The sequence below is a fragment of the Pelophylax lessonae genome (assembly GCF_965119305.1).
Source record: "Pelophylax lessonae genome assembly, chromosome: 8".
Classification (NCBI taxonomy): domain Eukaryota; kingdom Metazoa; phylum Chordata; class Amphibia; order Anura; family Ranidae; genus Pelophylax; species Pelophylax lessonae.
The window spans coordinates 69220608-69239532 of record NC_138775.1 but is presented as its reverse complement, the minus strand read 5'-3'; the positions used below and the strand labels follow the sequence as shown (position 1 = coordinate 69239532).

The 18925-nt window shown below is 45.6% G+C and overlaps 1 protein-coding gene across 1 annotated transcript in view; it reads right to left on the bottom strand.

The window, feature by feature from the left end:
- TKT (transketolase) overlaps window positions 1-18925 on the bottom strand; it is a 69809-nt gene that overhangs the window by 33270 nt on the left and 17614 nt on the right. The window contains exons 2-4 of the mRNA XM_082265106.1: window positions 14954-15071; window positions 5332-5445; window positions 3071-3168 (exon numbers count right to left, since the gene is read on the bottom strand). Of these exons, the coding sequence (XP_082121232.1) occupies window positions 3071-3168; window positions 5332-5445; window positions 14954-15071 (330 nt within the window). The remainder of the gene's footprint in view (window positions 1-3070; window positions 3169-5331; window positions 5446-14953; window positions 15072-18925) is intronic.

The following is an 18925-nucleotide window of genomic DNA, read 5'->3' as shown; positions in this document are numbered from 1 at the left end:
TGTAGCAGTCAATGGACCGCGAGGGAGCGCGACTTGTCAGGCTGACCAAGTCGCCTGACAAGTCGTGCTAGTGTGAATGGAGTGTAAGGGTCCTTTCACACGGGCGGTCCGTATGTCCGTTTTTCATCCCATCCGTATGTATGTCTATGGGATTGCGGATGACCATCCGCTGACATCCGTTTGCGTCCATTCCGTTCAGTTCCGTTTTTTGAGACGGAAGAGAACCCTATTTTTCTTCTGTTTAAATAACGGAACGGACGCAAAAACGGATGTCAGCCGTGTCATCCGCTAATGTCCGCAATCCCATAGACATACATTATGTCCGTTTTTCTTCCGCAAACGGATGGGATGATAAACAGACATACGGAACGGACCCTCCAAAAGTGCATCCGTGTCCGTTTAAAAAAAAAAAATGTCACTGCGCGGAACAAAAATACAGACCGCCCGTGTGAAAGGACCCTTAGTCTGTAGGGTTCAATATTGAGTTAGCCCACCCTTTGCAGCTATAACAGCTTCAACTCTTCTGGGATGGCTGTCCACAAGGTTTTGGAGTGTGTCTATGGGATTGTTTGACCATTCTTCCAGAAGTCTATTTGTGAGATCAGGCGCTGATGTTGGACGAGAAGGTCTGGCTCACAGTCTCTGCTCTAATTCATCCCAAATGTGTTCTGTGGGGTTGAGTTCAGGACTATGTACAGGCCAGTCAAGTTCCTCCACCCCGAACTCGCTCAGGGGTTTTTTTTTTTTTTCATTTTTGCAGACTGGGGTGAAGGTGGGATTTATTTGGGGAATACGTGATTTTTAGTGGGAGAGAAGAGAAGGTTTTTTTTCTATCAGGGTGAGAAGGGTTTTTTGCTGGGGGTGGCAGAGTTGTGCTGATGGGTCGAGCAATGGTTTTCTTGGATGATTGGGGGGGGGGGGGGGGTCTGACAGTGGTGGGTAAAGAGAGGTTTTCTTAAGAAAGTAATCATTTGCTTGGGAGGGGGAAGATTTATGCTGGGGCTAGGACTTTTGCATGGGGAGGTGAAGGGGAATGGGATTTGTGCTTGAGATAGGTAAACATACTCCTGATCCCTGTACTCTATACATTACATACGCCTGACCTCTGTACTCTGTACATTACATACTCCTGATCCCTGTACTCTGTAAATTACATACTCCTGACCCTTGCACTCTGTACTTTACATACTATTGACCCCTGGACCTTGTGCATTACATACTCCTGACACCTACACTCTGTACTTTACTTACTACCGAACCTTACACTTGAGCATTATCAACTACTTATCCCTACACTTTGTGTGTTACATACTACTGACTCCTGCACTCTGTGTGTTACATACTACTGACTCCTGCACGCTGTGTGTTACATACTACTGACACCTGCACTCTGTGTGTTACATACTACTGACTCCTGCACTCTGTGTGTTACATACTACTGACACCTGCTCTCTGTGTGTTATATACTACTGACTCCTGCACTCTGTGTGTTACATACTACTGACACCTGCTCTCTGTGTGTTACATACTACTGACTCCTGCACTCTGTGTGTTACATAATACTGACTCCTGCACTCTGTGTGTTACATACTACTGACTCCTGCACTCTGTGTGTTATATACTACTGACTCCTGCACTCTGTGTGTTACATACTACTGACCCCTGAATTTTGTTTGATATATTCTCCTGGCACCTGCACACTGTACATTAAACACTCCTGAACCATGCACTTTAGCTGCTACAATATACATTATATTCACCTTATTTTATTACTGTGACGTATGAGGAATAGGCTTAGGTTCTATTTACCATATCTCTTTAAGCCCCTCACACTGTAGGCACAAATAGACCCCACCCACCATTTGTCACTGTGCGTTGAGCATGCTGCATATTTGCTTCAACTGCATAACACACACAGGAGGGCGCAACCACCTTGTTCATTACCATAAATCATTTTTATTTTTCACATCGACAAATGGATATTCACATGCAAGTAAAACACAACAAGCAACACATATGTGCTCCAGCTGGAACACAATGCAGTTCATCCTGGGAACAAATGGTTAGACAGCTGACGTGTTTCTGGGGGTCATGCCCCCTTGCTCAAAGCTCTGAGGAAGGGGGCATGACCCCCGAAACATGTCAGCTGTTTAACCCTTTTTTTCCCAGGATGAACTGCATTACGTTCCAGCTGGAGCAGATATGTGTTTCTTTTATTTTTTTACTTGCATGTGAATATCCATTTGTCGATGTGAAAAATAAAAATGATTTATGGTATTGCACGAGGTGGCTACACCCTCCTGTGTGTGTTTTGCAGTTGGTTCTAAGGATTTCCCATTTGGAGGAAGCCTGCGACTTTGACAGGCATTTTAAGAAGGAAGAATAGCCCTGGGTTTAGCGCTTCAGCTTTTTTGGAGGTTTGTTGCATAATTGCTTTCTTCGGGGTACCCCAGGGGTGCCTGAGGTCATTCACAATCCTAGCAATGTCCCCGGTATGCGTGCTTCATCCGACTCCACCAAAAAAGTGTTTGCTGAAGTTACATTTTCAGTAGACCTGTCACCAGGGTATTCAGTGCCATTCAGCAGAAGTTTCATCCTCCTCTATGTACTTTATAGATCAGATGTAAGAAAGAGAAGGAGACTGAATAACATCTTTGATCTCTTGGCAATAATGACATATTCAGGCTACTTCATGCTAAGGAAGGATACAAGGCAGAAGAATACAAGGAATATACTTAGATGAAAATTATGCACAATAAATGAAGGAAAAAAAATGTCTGTGTTAAAGTATAGCCTGAACATTTCTTTTCGGTTTGGATGGAGTAGCCTTTTTTGGGGAAATTTCTCTTCATTTTCTGTTCTGTGGACACAACAGGACACAAGAGAAAATCTCTCAAAAGGGAGGGAAATGCCCCTTTAGACAGCTGTCATCAGTCAAAATAGAAGAGAACACAGAACAGAAACCCCCCCTACAGGGAATGTTACATCCAGCTCACAATAATTCCCTTGGCCTTCAGCAACTCAGACAAGATTGCTCACTTGCTGAAATGGTTTGTTTCTCTGCCATTACCTGGCTTTGTCAAAGTGTTTTCCGGTGTAAGCCATGCCAGCGGCAGCCCCCAGTCCCTGGCCCAGTGATCCTGTGGCTACATCTGTAAATTCTTGCCTCTGAAACAGAAACAAGCATGGATTAGTATGAAAGTATATTCATTGACATTTGGTACAATTTCATCTCCCATTGAAAATTTACTTTTTAGTTTTGGGAAGTGTTGGGGGGGGGGGGGGGAGCAGGTGTCATAAATGACAAGCAGCCAATTTGGGCAACAGTCTCATGCACATGGTTACCACAAAGCACCCCTAGCCAACCAATGTCATAGACTCTAGAGGAGAAAAAATAGTGGTCAGGCAAGCATGGGGGCCATTCAATGGTATCAATTACTTCATCCTGCAGGAACTGGCTGCATACTCTCACCACATGGGGCCGGCATTGTCGTGCACCAGGAGGAACCCAGGACCCACTGCACCAGCCTAGGGTCTGACAATGGGTCCAAGGACTTCATTGCTATACTTAACGGCAGTCAGGGTGCCTTTGTCTAGACCAGTGATGGCGAACCTTGGCACCCCAGATGTTTTGGAACTACATTTCCCATGCACTCTGCAGTGTAGTTGAGCATCATGGTAAATGTAGTTCCAAAACAGCTGGGGTGCCAAGGTTCCCCATCACTGGTCTAGACTGTAGAGTTTTGTGCGTCTTTTCAAGGATTTGCCTCCCCAGACCATCACTGACCCACCACCAAACCGGTCATGCTGAATGATGTTACAGGCAGCATAACATTCTTCATGGCTTCTCCAGACTCTTTCAAGTCTGTCACATGTGCTCAGGGTGAACCTGCTCTCATCTGTGAAAAGCACCGGGTGCCAGTGGGGGACCTGACAATTCTGGTGTTCAATAGCAAATATCAATCGAGTTCCCCGGTGCCGGGCAGTGAGCAGAGGGCCCACTAGAGGGCGACGGGTCCTCAGGCCAACCTCATGAAGTTGGTTTCTGATTGTTTGGTCAGAGACATTCACACCAGTGGACTGCAGGAGGTCATTTTGTAGGGCTCTGGCAGTGCTCATCCTGTTCCTCCTTGCACAAAAGAGCAGATACCGGTCCCACTGAAGGGTTAAGGACCTTCTATGGCCCTGTCCAGTTCTCCTGGAGTAACAGCCTGTCTCTTGGAATCTCCTCCATGCTCTTGACACTGTGCTGGGAGACAGCAAACCTTCTGGCAAAGGCATGTATTGATGTGCCATCCTGGGGGAGTTGGACTGCCTGTGCAACCTCTATAGGGTCCAGGTATTGCCTCATGCTACCAGTAGTGACACTGACCCTAGCCAAATGCAAAACTAGTGAAAACACAGTCAGAAAAGATAAGTAGGGAAAACGTGTCAGTGGCCTCCACCTATAAAACCATTTCTGTTTTGAAGGTTGTCTTATTGTTGCCTATCTAGCATACCTGTTGTTAATTTCATTAACACCAGTGCAGCTGAAACTGATTAAAGCGGTAGTAAACTCAGTCACAGCATATCATTTAAAAGCATTCAACACCAGTAACATGCAATGTTCAATGTAATTGAGTGAAAGCAATCAATTGTGCGTTTTCCTAACCTGTATAATTTGATATTTTCTGATCGGTTTGTTGGGATGTTGAGCGCCGCCATCCTTGCTGTGGTTTTCTTTTGCTGATCGCTGCTGTATTTCCGCCCACAGTATGTGTATTCTTCCGAAATCCCGCGCAGTAGACGCCGAAACCAAGCCTCGTTTTGGTTTCATTCACCATTTGGACAACCAATAGGAGGCTCCCCCCCCCCTTCTCCACGATCTAATAATAGGGAAGTCTCGCGGGAGCACGGGGCTGACGTCTAGTAGAGGAAATGACGCAGCCCCGCAATAGACACTGAATTATTCCGGCAAGCTCATTATCTTGAAAAGAAGATCAAAATGAGCATGCGCAAGTGACGTAGTTTATTGCAGTGATCTAATTCGAAGGGGAACGGCTGAAGTGACAGGCAGGGGAAAAGGTTGGTAATATAATACTGACAGATCATTTGGATAATGCAACGTTGTAAAATTGATGATACTACCGCTTTAACAACCCCCTCTGCTACCTAACTAACCAGATCAATATCCCAGGAGTTTAATTAACTTAATGCTATACTCTGATTAAAAAGTGTTCCTTTAATTTTTTTTGAGCAGAGAATTTACATATGTATTCATGAATATTCATTAAACCATTTCTTACATAAAGTAATACAGGCATGGTATTTTTGCTACAGAAAGATACCCACCGGTACCGGATGTCCCTCCAGGATGGAGTCCAGCTTTCTGAGGTTGAGGAGTTCTGATTCAGGCAAGAATCCGGCCTCTGCCCAGGCTGCATACAGAATGGGAGCTGCATGACCCTGGATAGAGACAAATAATGTGTCGCCTTCATATTCCCACAGAATTTTATCTTTTACTTTTACAAAACACACAACAAAAAAAGAGTAGGCAACATGTGATAGGTGGGGCAGATGCCGCCATAAACAACCTGATGTGCCCTCAGAGGATCCCTTTCTCAAAACTTTTCCAGGCTGTAAGATTACTACCAGCAGAAAAAAAGATATAAATTTAGTAAATAACTGGCAAAAATTGACCCTAGAAAAAGATGTCTATAGTTTGTAAAAAAGACTGGAAAGGTCAGCACAGGGACTTAGAAAAAGTTCTACATCAATAGTCAGGAAGATTGCAAATAGAAGAGATTAATCACTGTTGCTATTTTACCTAAGAATCAGTGCCTTACAATGGTGCAAAGTTATACGATATAATAAACAGATGATTAACACTAGGTTGAACTGTAGGCTTCCTTTGAGCTTGATGACACATGTGTACATAATCATTCCATGGAAGCAGCAATGAACCATAGTCATATCTAAATTTTGCAAACCACTATCTTTAAAGAGGAAGTAAAGTCTTCCATTTTTTTTTTATTTTTTTTTCTTCCCTGAAAAATAAATGCATAATGTGCTAGTATGCACGGCATACTAGCACATTTTGTGACACTTACCTGCAAACGAAGCCCGCGTTGTCCCCGATGGTGGCTGCATCCATCTTCGCCCATCTTCCTTCCCGATCTGCGGACTCCGGCTGTATTACTGACCAGAGCCGCGTGACGTCACGGCACAGGGCTCTGAAGAAACGGCACGGTCGGCCGTTTCTTCAGAGCGCATGCGCCGATGACATCACAGGCTGCATGCAATGTAAATATCTCCTTTACAGTACCTATAGGTAAAGCCTTATTATAGGCTTACCTATAGGTACAAGTTATAAAAGGTGGGTTTTGAAACACTTTAAGGCTTTAAGGAGCGACTTATGGTGTGACTTTGCCAGGGGACTCCTTGGTGACTTGAGCACTACTTTGATAGAAGTATAGAATAGAAGTCAGATAGAAGTTGCCTTGAAGTAATACAGGAACCTTTTCTAAAGTCGGAGCAACTTCAGTAGTGCATTAGTGCACAGCTCTCATTGACTAACATAGGATTTCACATGTCAATTGACTTGGGGTCTAACAAGTCGGATCCCAAGTTGTTGGAGTGTGAACCAAGCCTAAATCCTACAGCAGTACTGAAACAATGTTCTGTGGACAAATGAGAATACAATTATGCTTCTGGCAAAAGTACATAGAGGAACTTATAGGGAAACCAAAACACTCCACAGCAGCACTCACACTTCTCCCAACTGTGAAGCATGATGGATGGAGTGAAATGTTTTTGTTGGTTTGTAGTCTCAGGGCTTGGATAGCTTGGAGAGATCAATAAATTCTAATGTGTATATAAAAATGTTATGGCAGGATATAAGGGTGTTCTGTGGTTTTAAACTAAAAAGAAGCAATGTGATGCATTATAGTAATGATCAAAAATACAAGAGTTACTAAACAAGATGGTTTAAAACATTTCATAGTGTTCCTGAACTCTAATGAATTGCTGTGGCATGTTCTGAAGCAGGCCATTGAAGCAAAACAACATACCATAATAAGGGGTCACCAAACTTTCTACACAAAGGGCCAGTTTACAGTCCACTGGACTTTAGAGGGGCCGGACTGTGGCCAGAGGAAGTAACAATGCCCCTAGGCTTGGTAGTCAGGGGGAGTAAAAAAAATGACATATTGCCCGTGGTTAGTAGAAGGAGGAATACTGCCCCATCATTGGTGTTAGTGGGAGGAATAATGCCCCATCATTGATGTCAGTGAGAGGAATAGCGCCCCATCATTGGTGTCAGTGAGAGGAATAGCGCCCCATCATTGGTGTCAGTGAGAAGAAGAGTGCCCCATTGATTGTGTCAGTGGAAGGAATAGTGCCCCATTGGTTGTGTCAGTGGAAGGAATAGTGCCCCATCATTGGTGTTAGTGAGAGGAATAGTGCCCCATCAGTGGTGTCAATGAGAGGAATAGTGCCCCATCAGTGGTGTCAGTGAGAGGAATAGTGCCCCATCAGTGGTGTCAGTGAGAGGAATAGTGCCCCATCAGTGGTGTCAGTGAGAGGAATAGTGCCCCATCAGTGGTGTCAGTGAGAGGTATAGTGCCCCATCAGTGGTGTCAGTGAGAGGAATAGTGCCCCATCAGTGGTGTCAGTGAGAGGAATTGTGTCACATTGGTTGTGTCAGTGGGAGGAATAGTGTCACATTGGTTGTGTCAGTGGGAGGAATAGTGTCACGTTGGTTGTGTCACTGGGAGGAATAGTGTCACGTTGGTTGTATCAGTGGGAGGAATAGTGTCACATTGGTTGTGTCAGTGGGAGGAATAGTGTCACGTTGGTTGTGTCAGTGGGAGGAATAGTGTCACGTTGGTTGTGTCAGTGGGAGGAATAGTGTCACTTTGGTTGTGTCAGTGGGAGGAATAGTGTCACGTTGGTTGTGTCAGTGGGAGGAATAGTGTCACATTGGTTGTATCAGTGGGAGGAATAGTGCCCCATCATTGGTGTCAGTGGGAGGAATAGTGCCCCATCATTGCTGTCAGTGGGAGGAGTCGTTTCCCATCATTCAGCTTCGGGTGTGGCTGCAGGAAGGTTCTCTGGCTGTGTGTCTGGAGCTGCTCCAGGTGATCTGTTTGAGAGGGGAGTCTGGTAAAATCTCTCCCAGCCCTGCTGGCCCCTATCTGGGGAGGCCATGCAGGCCAGCAGGGCCTCTCCTGCTGGAAGCTCTCAGCTATCCCATGGGCTGACGGATGACATACCTGCTCCCGGACAAGCCATGGCTGGGGATCTCTCTGCCCCTGGTGAGGATGAGGATACCGAGTCCATTCGGGAGCGAGTGGTGGCCGGGATCAAGGTCCTGAATAGGGAGAGAGACCAGCTCTACAAACTGAGAGCAGAGTTGAAGCGTCTGCGAAAGCAGCGTGAAGGTTTGTACAGCCGCAACCGTGGATCTATGGATTCGGAAATCCAGTTGGCAAAGGTCCGGGTTCAACACCAGGAAACCATTGTGGCCATGATGGAAAGCAGAGAGGGGCCCTTTAAGGAAAAGTTCTGCAATGACCGCAGATTCGCAAGGATGGCAAAGATGGAGGTGGAGGAGGAGTCTCCCATTTCTGAACCCCTGCCCCCCCAAGGTGAGGTGAGCAGCCCGTTGTCTTCTCAGGGCTCAGGAGGTATGCTGACAGTGATCCAGGCAGTGGAGTCTCCATTACAGGCGGATCAGCTGGTATTTGGTGAGGAGAACTTTCCTGACAATGTGCCTGATAAGGTAAAGCCTAGCAAGTCACAAGTGACTGATAAAACTATTTTTGTGCCATTTAACACCTTGGCTAATGCGGATGTTTTGCCCAATGACACCCAGGCTGGTAATATTATATCCAGCAATATTTCAGCTGCTGATGTTTCCTTGCAGGAAAAACTGCGTTTAAAAAATGACATTGCAGCAAAGGAACTACAAGAGCCTGAACAACCCATTAACCCCCCTTTTGCTGAGCCCAAGGCTGTTGGTCCAGTCACAGCTGTTGTTCAGGACTCTATACTGCAGCATCAGGCCAACTGTAGTACTACAACAGACACTGTGATAATGAATGGTGATTTTAACGATTCTTCTATTTCAGGTGTTATGGATAATGCTGCCAATATGTGTGCAATGGACAATCCTGCTGGCTCAGTACAAGCAATTAATAATAATGATAGTAATGTACCGGCTAGAGTTACATCAGTGTGGGGTCTTGGCCCTGATAAGCCCTCTTTTGCTCAGGTGGTACGCTCTGCACCTGGTAATGTTATTGAGCCAAGGCTGCAGCCAATGAGGAACCCTGCTTCCAGGCAGAGATTTACACCACAAACTGCCACATTGAGCGCCCCTGGTTCAGGTCTTGGGTCTCTGGCTTCTGCTGGGGGTCCAAGACGTAATGTTGTTATACTTAAATGGGAAGGTGGTGCAGTCTCTCCAGCACGGCGTGTGGTGGTGGATATGATTTTGGAGATGGGCTTTGGGGCGAATGACCTTTATGCCCTAATACATGTAGCTGGGAGCCGGGAGTACACAATCAGCTTCACCAGGCCAGAGGGTCTTGACCTGTTCTGGGAACGATATGAGGCTCGGTGCAGGTCAAGACCCGAATGGGAAGATCTGGCACCAGTTGCTGTTTCGCAGAGATCGACGGTTAAAAAAATAACCATCATTCTCACTAACGAGAGTGTTCCTGCTCGGGACTTAGAGGTCTGGTTAAGGAACTATGGTGAGGTTTTGACAACGCCAAATAAAATCCTTGATGAACGTGGCATCTGGACTGGGGGTTGGTCAGTAACGGTCAGGTTGGCCAGGGATGGGAATGTTGTCCGTCACCTGCCCTCCTCGGCTTTCATAGGGAGGGATAGGATGACTATTTTTTATCCTGGTCAGCCAAAGCTGTGTCACCGCTGTGGAGAAAAGGGGCATTTTAGCTCCTCCTGTTCAGCCTTAATATGTTCAGTATGTCGGGGACAGGGTCACGTGGCCAGGGACTGTACCCAGGCGATAAGGTGCAACCTGTGCCTGCGTCTTGGCCACCCCTACAGCCGATGTCCGGAAGCCTGGCACAATATGGAGAAGGAGGTAGTAGATGAACTGTTGAGGCTGGACGGGATGGAGGATGAGGCCCCTGGTGTACCATCCTCCTCTGCGGTGACTGACCCCCCAGGTCCTGTTCAGGATCCCTCCCCAGTTTCTGTGGCCAACCCTCCTGTGTCTGTAGGTATTCCTTCTGTGGCTGTCTCTGTGTCCCCCCAGCCTACTGTACCCGCTCCTCTTGTGTCAGAACCTTCTAAGTTTGTGCCCCCCGAGTCAGTTATGCCCCATGAGTCTTCCCCTCTTAGGTCTGACTTAAGGGAAGGTCCCCCCCCACCAGGAGTGGTAGAGGGTACCAAAAAGGGTGCTGCGGCTTCCTCTGTAAAGAAGTCTTCTGTGAAGACTTCAAAGAAGAAGAAAACAAGAGATAACATCTCTGAATCTGACCTGCAGTACCTGGAGGAGAGAAGGAGGGTTGTGAGGCGGAAGAGACAGACGGTGAGGACGGAACAGGGACAGGATGCCCCAGTGTCTGTCCCCAACCGTTCTAGGGCTTCTGCATGGGATATCTCTTCATCTGGAGCTTCTTCTGAGCAAAATTCTGATTCAGAAATGGAATTGGAGGAGGCCTCAAGAAAGAGAGAGGCTTCTGGTGATGAGCAGCAGAGGGGAGCTAAGAAGCAATCCACCCAATAACCCAAATGGCGGTTCCCCCTCCGTTAAAAGTGGTGACAATAAATGTCGCCAGTATTAAGTCGGTAAGAGCTCGTTCTATGGCCTTCTTTTTGTTCAGCCAATTAGATGCTGAAATTTTATTTTTGCAGGAGACTAGGCTCACCTCCTTGGCAGATATTCATATGGCCAAGAGAGAGTGGAGGTATGGTCCATCTTACTGGTCTCTTGCGGCCGAGCCTTACGGCGGGGTGGCGGTGTTGTTTAAAACCGGCATGGTAACTGTCCGGCGGGTTATTGAGGTGGAGATTGGGAGATGTATGGTCTTAGACGTCCTTGTGGGAGGGCAGGACCTGCGCCTAATTAATATTTATGGGCCGCACACAAAGTGGGACAGGAAATGCCTTTTTACAAGGATCAAGCCATTTCTTTTTACATCCCGGCAAGTGGTTTTTGGAGGTGACTTTAATACTGTGACTAGGCCCAAGGACAGGAAGGACTTCAATGACAGGCTGGGATATGATAGCGTTTTTTTAAATAGTATGGTTAGGGATGCTGGTCTTGTGGATGTGCACATTAAGCACCTTCCGGATGACACAGGGTTCACCTTTCATCGAGGTAATAGTCAGAGTAGGATAGATAGGTTTTTTTTGAAGGAGGCCTCTGCTTTCTCACCCCCAGTGGTGCAGGCAGTGGAGTTCTCTGATCACTGTATGCTATCTGTGGTCTTGAATGCTTCAGACTTTCCTCAGAGGGGAAAAGGCATCTGGAGATTAAATTCGACTCTCCTTGAGGAAGAACATGTTAGACAATCCTTTGAGGAATTCTTTCAGGCACAAGTGACCATCCTGGACTTTTGTAGCAGCAAGGCTGAGTGGTGGGAGCTGACCAAAAAGAGGATTTCTGGATTCTTCAGGGGCCTAGCCAATAAAAAACAGTTTAATAGATACATGACCTACCAACGTTTGCGGAGGAAGCTGGATATTCTTGTCTCGAGAGGAGGAGATCCTGGGGCAATCTCTGAAGCGAAAATCCTCCTCAGGAAGTGTCAATATGACCGGCATACCTCTTTGGTTCTGGAGCGGGACTATGGGAAATACCACTCGCCTGACCCTTACCAGAACTGCAAACAGGGTGTAGCTGTTAAGATGGTCGTTGGCCTTAAGGATAGTACAGGTTCCTTGACAAAGTCCAGGTCAGGGATCCTGGAGGTCGTGAGGTCTTTTTATGCTGAACTTCTTGGGAGGAAAGAGCTTGACCGAGACAAGATGGAAAGCTTTTTGGACTCTACTCCAGGTCTAAATGGTGGAGATGTCCCCTTGATGAATTTGACAGAAGAGATCACAGTTGAAGAGGTGACGAGGGCAATTGAACAGCTTGCCATCAAAAAGTCACCTGGACCAGATGGTCTGACGGCTGAGTTTTACAAAGCCTTTAAGTCTATTCTGGCCCCACATTTGGTAGAGGTTTTTAACAGTTGTCTTGCTGAGGGGATGCTTCCCCCTTCCATGAGACACTCAGCTGTGATTCTTCTTTCAAAAGGTAAAGATCCTTCGATGATTGAGAATTGGCGCCCCATCAGCCTTCTCAATGTCGATAGAAAGGTGCTGGCGAAGATACTTTTCTGGCGCCTATCGGCAGTAGCAGAGTCTTTGCTTTCTCGCCATCAGCACTGTTCGATCCAGGGTAGGAGCACCTTCACAGCGGTTTTAGCTGTCCGGGAGGCCTTGGAGCAGTGCAGGGCTGCAGGCTGGGGAAAGTATTTACTGGCATTGGATCAGGCAAAGGCTTTTGATCGTGTCAACCATGAGTACCTGTGGTTGCTCTTTAGTAAGTACGGTCTGCCGGGGGGTTTTGTCGATTGGTTAAAAGTCTTGTATAAGGGGGCAGAAAGCTTCCCTCTTGTTAATGGTTGGGTTGGACAGTCCTTTGAGGTTGGTTCTGGGGTGCGCCAGGGTTGTCCCCTGAGTCCCCTGCTCTATGTGTTTGCAATCGACCCCTTCATCCGGAGGCTAGAGAGCGGCATGTTGTGTGGGGTACCAGTGGGAATCCCGGGTGAGCCGCCTTTGAGGGTTGTTGCCTATGCGGATGATGTGTCAGTGATTGTCACTGGGACAGATGAAGCGGAGGAGGTGGTCTCTCTGACATCACGGTACTCTGAAGCATCAGGCTCCAAGATCAATCAGGAAAAGAGTGAAGTTTTTTGGATGGGAAAGGAAGGTGAGGGGTTTGATCTCCCGGACACCTTTCCAGTGCCCCAGGAAAATATTAAGGTATTAGGCATTGAATTTGGACCTGGCGATTATGGCCTCAAAAACTGGGAAGGCAGGCTGGAAGTTGCCAATACTAAGGTGGTCAACTGGAAGAGATGGAAGTTATCTCTGAGGGAAAGGGTTGATCTGATTAAGACTTACCTGATACCGATCTTCTTGTATGTCAGCCCTGTCTGCATCTTGCCAGTGTCTCTCTATGCTAGGATCTATAGTGTGTTCTTCCAGATGCTGTGGGGGAGCAGACTGAACCCCATCAAGAGGAATGTCACCTATCTATCCAGGAGGGAGGGTGGCTTAGGTATGGTCAACCCCGTTCTTTTCTTTTCACTGCTATTTCTCAAGTTTAACATTGGTAGTATGCTTGCAGTGGAACCTCCTGGATGGGCAGGCATGTTTAGATCTTGGTTTAGGCCTTTTCTGCGACTTTGGGAAGAAGGTGGCCAAGTGAAGAATCTCAGGGGTCATCGTGGTCAGCTCCCAGCCTATGTCGCTCCGTGTCTGAAGTTACTGCGGCAGTGGCGACTGTCGGCTGAAGATCTCAGATCCGCTCCGAGGAAAGTCCTTATGAGCCGAGTCTTGAGCGAAGTCTTTCATGACCCACTGGCCTTAAGGGATTGCCCAGGCCCAATTTTGAGGGAAGGGTTAAGACTGATTAATTTGGCTAGAGTCCCCCTTAAATTCAGGGATCTGGCATGGTTGTGCTTCCACGGGAGGCTCTATGTTCGGGGCAATTTGAAATTCCGCAGTGGGATGGATCGTGGTTGTCCTCGGGAGGAATGTACAGGTGAGGAGGAGACTATGGACCATTTTCTGCTTCGTTGCCCTTTTAACATAGAGGTATACAAACAGGTGGGGCGGGCCCTCTGTGTTCCTTTCCTCTCCAGGCTGGGTTATGCTGAGTGGGTGTACGGAGCATTCAATACTGGTGGGGGCTTTTGTTTGGATACACTTTTTTTAGTTAGCTTAGTAGTCCGTTATTACACATGGAATGCACGGTGTCAGGTCACCCTTCGGCGTAAAATCCTTCCTGTTCAGGTGGTGGTGTGTGACATTCTGCATGAGGTGGGGAAGATTCGGGCGCTTGAGAGAGACAAGTGGGGTCAGAGGGCTTGGTTGAAGGCGTGGAGGGGTTTCAAGCCTCCCTGACTGCCAGGAGTCTCTTTCCCGGGTGTGGCTTTCTGTCTCTTATCACCCTAGATTTTTTCTTAATGCTCAGTTTTTGATAAATGGCTGCATACATAGGTGATGGGTTGTGCCTCTTAGGCCCTCTCTGCTGCTTTATGTAAATAGTTTTCTAAGAATGTTGGAAGTGGATTATGTATATATTGTATATATTCTGCACATGGATGTGAATTCCTTTGTTTTTTTCTGGAATATTGTACTATAGTTCTGTTTTTTACTTTTGTATAAAATATGTTGCTTGATTCTTTTCAATAAAAGATCAATAGTGTCACATTGGTTGTGTCAGTTGGAGGAATAGTGTCACGTTGGTTGTGTCAGTGGGAGGAATAGTGCCCCATCACTGGTATCAATTAGCAGAAATAATGCCCTATCATTGGGGTCAGTTGGAGGAATTATGCCCCATTGTTGGTGTAAGTGGAAGGAATGGTGTCCCATGGTTGGTGTCAATGGGAGTAATAGTGCCTAGTATCAGTGCACAGCACTGTACATAGACTAAAACTGTTTTGTATACAGAAAAGAACAAGTATCCCCTAACTGCTGTGACCCAGGTATGATATAATTAGTTACCCTAGTAGCTTTTTGTATCAGTCACTAATCAGGTTGTTCAAGAAATAAATGGCAATGTAAAAAAATTGTATTGTGTCAATAATAATTTTTTAGACAAAATTCAGATCCCATTTTTGGAACTATTAATGCAAACATCTAGGAGATTTAACAAATACTTTTCATATAACTGTATGCCTTTGGGGCCGTCTATTCTAATTTTGCATGTAATCCATACCTTGGACATTACAAAACGATCATTGTTGGGATTCTTGGGGTCCTGAGCCTTATACTTCATGGTATGGAAGAACAGCACGGACATAATTTCGGCTGCGCTGCAACATGATGATGGATGTCTAGGAGTAAAATGAAACAACGATATGAGAACATTAAAGTTGACCCATGAGGAAACCCATTGAAATGAACTATTGTCTGGTTTAAAGGTACATACACAGAGGTGCACTCCAGATGTATTAAAACAAAAGGTACTGCATCTGATTGGTTGCTTTGAGTGCCACTGCTTATACCATATATATATTTTACTATCGCAATGCACTTAGGATAATGAATTTGTCAGAACAAGAGTCGCTGGAGTTGAACATCTGGTATTTATTTCTACTTTGGACAATATAAAAAGCAGACAATGTAGTTCCAAGGTTCGCTATACGCTTCTGTTTACACAAGTCTCATAATCCGACATGCATGTTAGAACATAAACATGCTGGAAATTCTGATTACTCATCCCTACAGTGCAGAATGTGCAGAATGAATGTAAGAGTTAAGATATACACACACAAACATTGTTCTCATCAAACAAAAAATTAGTCATAATTAGTACATGCGGGTTTAACATTTTCAATCCTGCAAATTCCACCCATACTTATCTAAATTCTACCGCCATCTTCTCTTCACGTCCTGAAATAGTGAGTGGGCATAGGTGAGAACACACCCTTTAGCATAGAAATCTGTCAGAAAACACATAGCCCAAAGGTCCATACAGCCTTGCCAGTTCCAAGAACCAAATATAAGTAACAAATAAAGGTTTTCTTTAAATTGTTACTAAACCCAGGACCCTGCATTCACTATATCCGGTCTCCCACAGTACACAGAACATGGAAATGCAATTATTTTAGTAAATATAAACTGCTAAATACCTTTTCCCATCAGCAGTATGTAGCAGTCTTGTGACTTCTATCAGTGTCTGTTTAAAGCGTGTAGGAGGTGTTTTTATTCTGCTCTGACTGTCCTATGAGACTGTAGGACCCCTGACCCTCTGTCTGGACTGTGCTGATTGGCCCTGTGCTGATCACATGCACCCTCCCAAGAAAAACAAAACCTTTCTAGCAATACACACCAAACTGAGCATGTGCAGAGTGACTCCATAGACTCTCTCTTACTGGGAGATGGATTTGGGACAGTGGAAAAAGGGGAGGATCAGAGAAGACAGGATCAAACAGCCTTTTTTACACAGTGCAGAGGACTAACCCCTTTGGTTCCACGGTGAGTATACCAAGCATGCTTTACTGCATATACAGAATGATTTTACTGTTGTGGATTTAGTAACACCTTAGGAACCCTGAAATAAAAGGGTGCCCTTGATCTAAATAAAGTAAATATATATTGCAGCCATTCTGTGGTTATTTTAAAATTTCCCAAATACATACCTAACGTGTAACTTAGGGGAATTACAAAAATGCTATTCTTGCAATCCCTTTTCACCACTGCAAGGGTTAAATGTTATCATCTCAAGAGCAGGGGTCTCCAAACTACAGCCTGAAGCAAGATTGTGTTCAGCCCTCTGATGTAAAGTGAACTACGGAATGGGGACTTTCATGGAAGGGGGACTCTGATGAGGATTCTCATAAGATGGCGGCAGCGAGGGGGGGGGGGCACTCTGACACAAGGAGGACTCTGATGGGGACTCTCATGTAAGAGGGAGATTTTTATGGGGACTCTCATATAAGGTGGGACTCTGATGTAAGAGGAATCTGATGGATTCAAGTTTATTTGGAATTTCTTGTTTATTTATTTATTTCAGGTACTTATACAGCACCATCAGTAAATGTGGCGCTTTACATATATATTATACATTCACATTAGTCCCTGCCCTTAAGGAACTTCCAATCTAAGGTCCCTAACTCACATTCATACCAGGGCCAATTTTGAAAGGAGCCACTGAACCTCCCAGCATGTCTTTGGAGTGTGGGAGGAAACTGGAGTACCCCGGGGAAATCCATGCAGGCACAGAGAGAACATTCAAACTCCAGGCAGTGCCATGGCTGGGATTCGAACTGATGTTTACTGAAGATTTTCTTTTGATTTTTTAAATCAGGGTCTTCAATCTTTATAAACAAGGGACCATTTTACTGTCCTTCAGACTTTAGGGAGGCCGGACTGTTGCCAGTGGTAGTAGAAAATGTCCTGGTATCAGTGGGAGTAAACAATGCCACATCTTTAGTGGGGTGAAAAATGCCCCATCATTGGTGTCAGTGGGAGGAATAATGGTCCATCGTAGGTGTCAGTGGGAGGAATAGTGCCCCATTGCTGATGTCAGTGGGAGGAATAATGGTCCATCGTAGGTGTCAGTGGGAGGAATAGTGCCCCATCCTCAGGGTCAGTGGGAGGAATAGTGCCCCATCGATGGTGTCAGTCGGAGGAATAGTGCCCCATTGTTGGTGTCAGTGGGAGGAAATGTGCCCCATCATTAGTGTCAGTGGGAGGAATAGTGCCCCATACTTGGTGTCAGTGGGAGGAATAGTGCCCCATTGTTGGTGTCAGTGGGAGGAATAGTGGCCTATGCTTGGTTCCAATGGAAGGAATTATGCCCCATCATTGTTGTCAGTGGGAGGAATTGTGCCCTTTTGATTGTGTCAGTGAGAGAAATAGTGCCCCTTTGCTGGTGTCAGCAACATAAATGATGCCCCATCTTTGGTGTCAGCAGATGGAATGGCGCCCCAATGGCTGGATAAAGGCAAGAAAGGGGCTGCAGTTTGGAGACTGCTACCTGGAGTTAAGGAGCATTTACCCTTTGAAGTGTGTGGGGGGGGGGGCTCACTGCAAGGGTACCTTTTTTTTGTAATTCCCATGCTGTAAAGCATATGCTGTCTTCAGATTGAGTGGCTGCATTCATTTTTATTTAATACCTGAACACACTTCCTGTTCCTTCATTTACACTCACTTCTCCAAAGTATCTATGGAAAGATCCATGGCTGGCACATGCTGGACTTCAAAACATGTTTGCCTTTGTTCAACTTGCCCCATTAGGTCGTTCCTCTTTAATGGCTGTGTAGCTGCCCTCTCACCAGCATCATCAGGTACAATAAAGGACCACTAGCTCTGCATTGTATATGAGGACATCAAGGGCCCATACACATTTCCAATGGAGGAGAGCACAGAAGAGGTATATATACCAAAAAATTGTAAATTTAAATTGTATACGATTCCCAAAGTGGTTATTCAACATACATAACATAATACATCCATCCAAATGATTGCTGGTTGCTCAGGTGCAAGATGAATCATATGTTGGTCCTCCTGTAATCTATCAGGGTGCTTTATCTCTATAGTAGTTGGTATTTCCTCCATGTTGCTGTTGGGTGTCCCTCCCGATGTAGTCCGAGTTTATTGGAAATGAAAGAGAAACTCCCCATAGTGTAGTATCGTTTTAGAAGTTTTAATAGGTTTAACAACAGCGTGGTTACTCACTTTTTAACAGATAAAAACATGTGTATACTCCACAAGCAGCGAGCACTTACTAGTGCGTCACTTCCGTAATGCTTCCACTCTGTCTACGCCCTACACGTTGCGTCAAGCCCACGTGACTTCTTCCCGACGTGACTAAATCGGGAGGGACCCCCAAGAGCAAAATAGAAGAAAACACCCACTACTATAGAGATACATCACCCTGATAGACTACAGGAGGACCCCTAGAGGCAGAAGGAGATATACTAAGGAGAATGAAAAAACACTATTATATGCTGTTACCCTACAGCAGTAAGGTAAGGAAGACTTTAATGGTGAAGGAATACATTCACCTATAACAACTGTTCACTAACTGTATTGAGAAAAAAATTACCTTTTTACTTTTATGTGTTTGCTTTCAATCAGTCACTAATTGCTATTGGACTTTGTTTATTCATGTAAGTTTGTGTTTTCACATATATTGAGCACAACGTATGATTCATCTTGCACCTGAGCAACCAGTAATCAT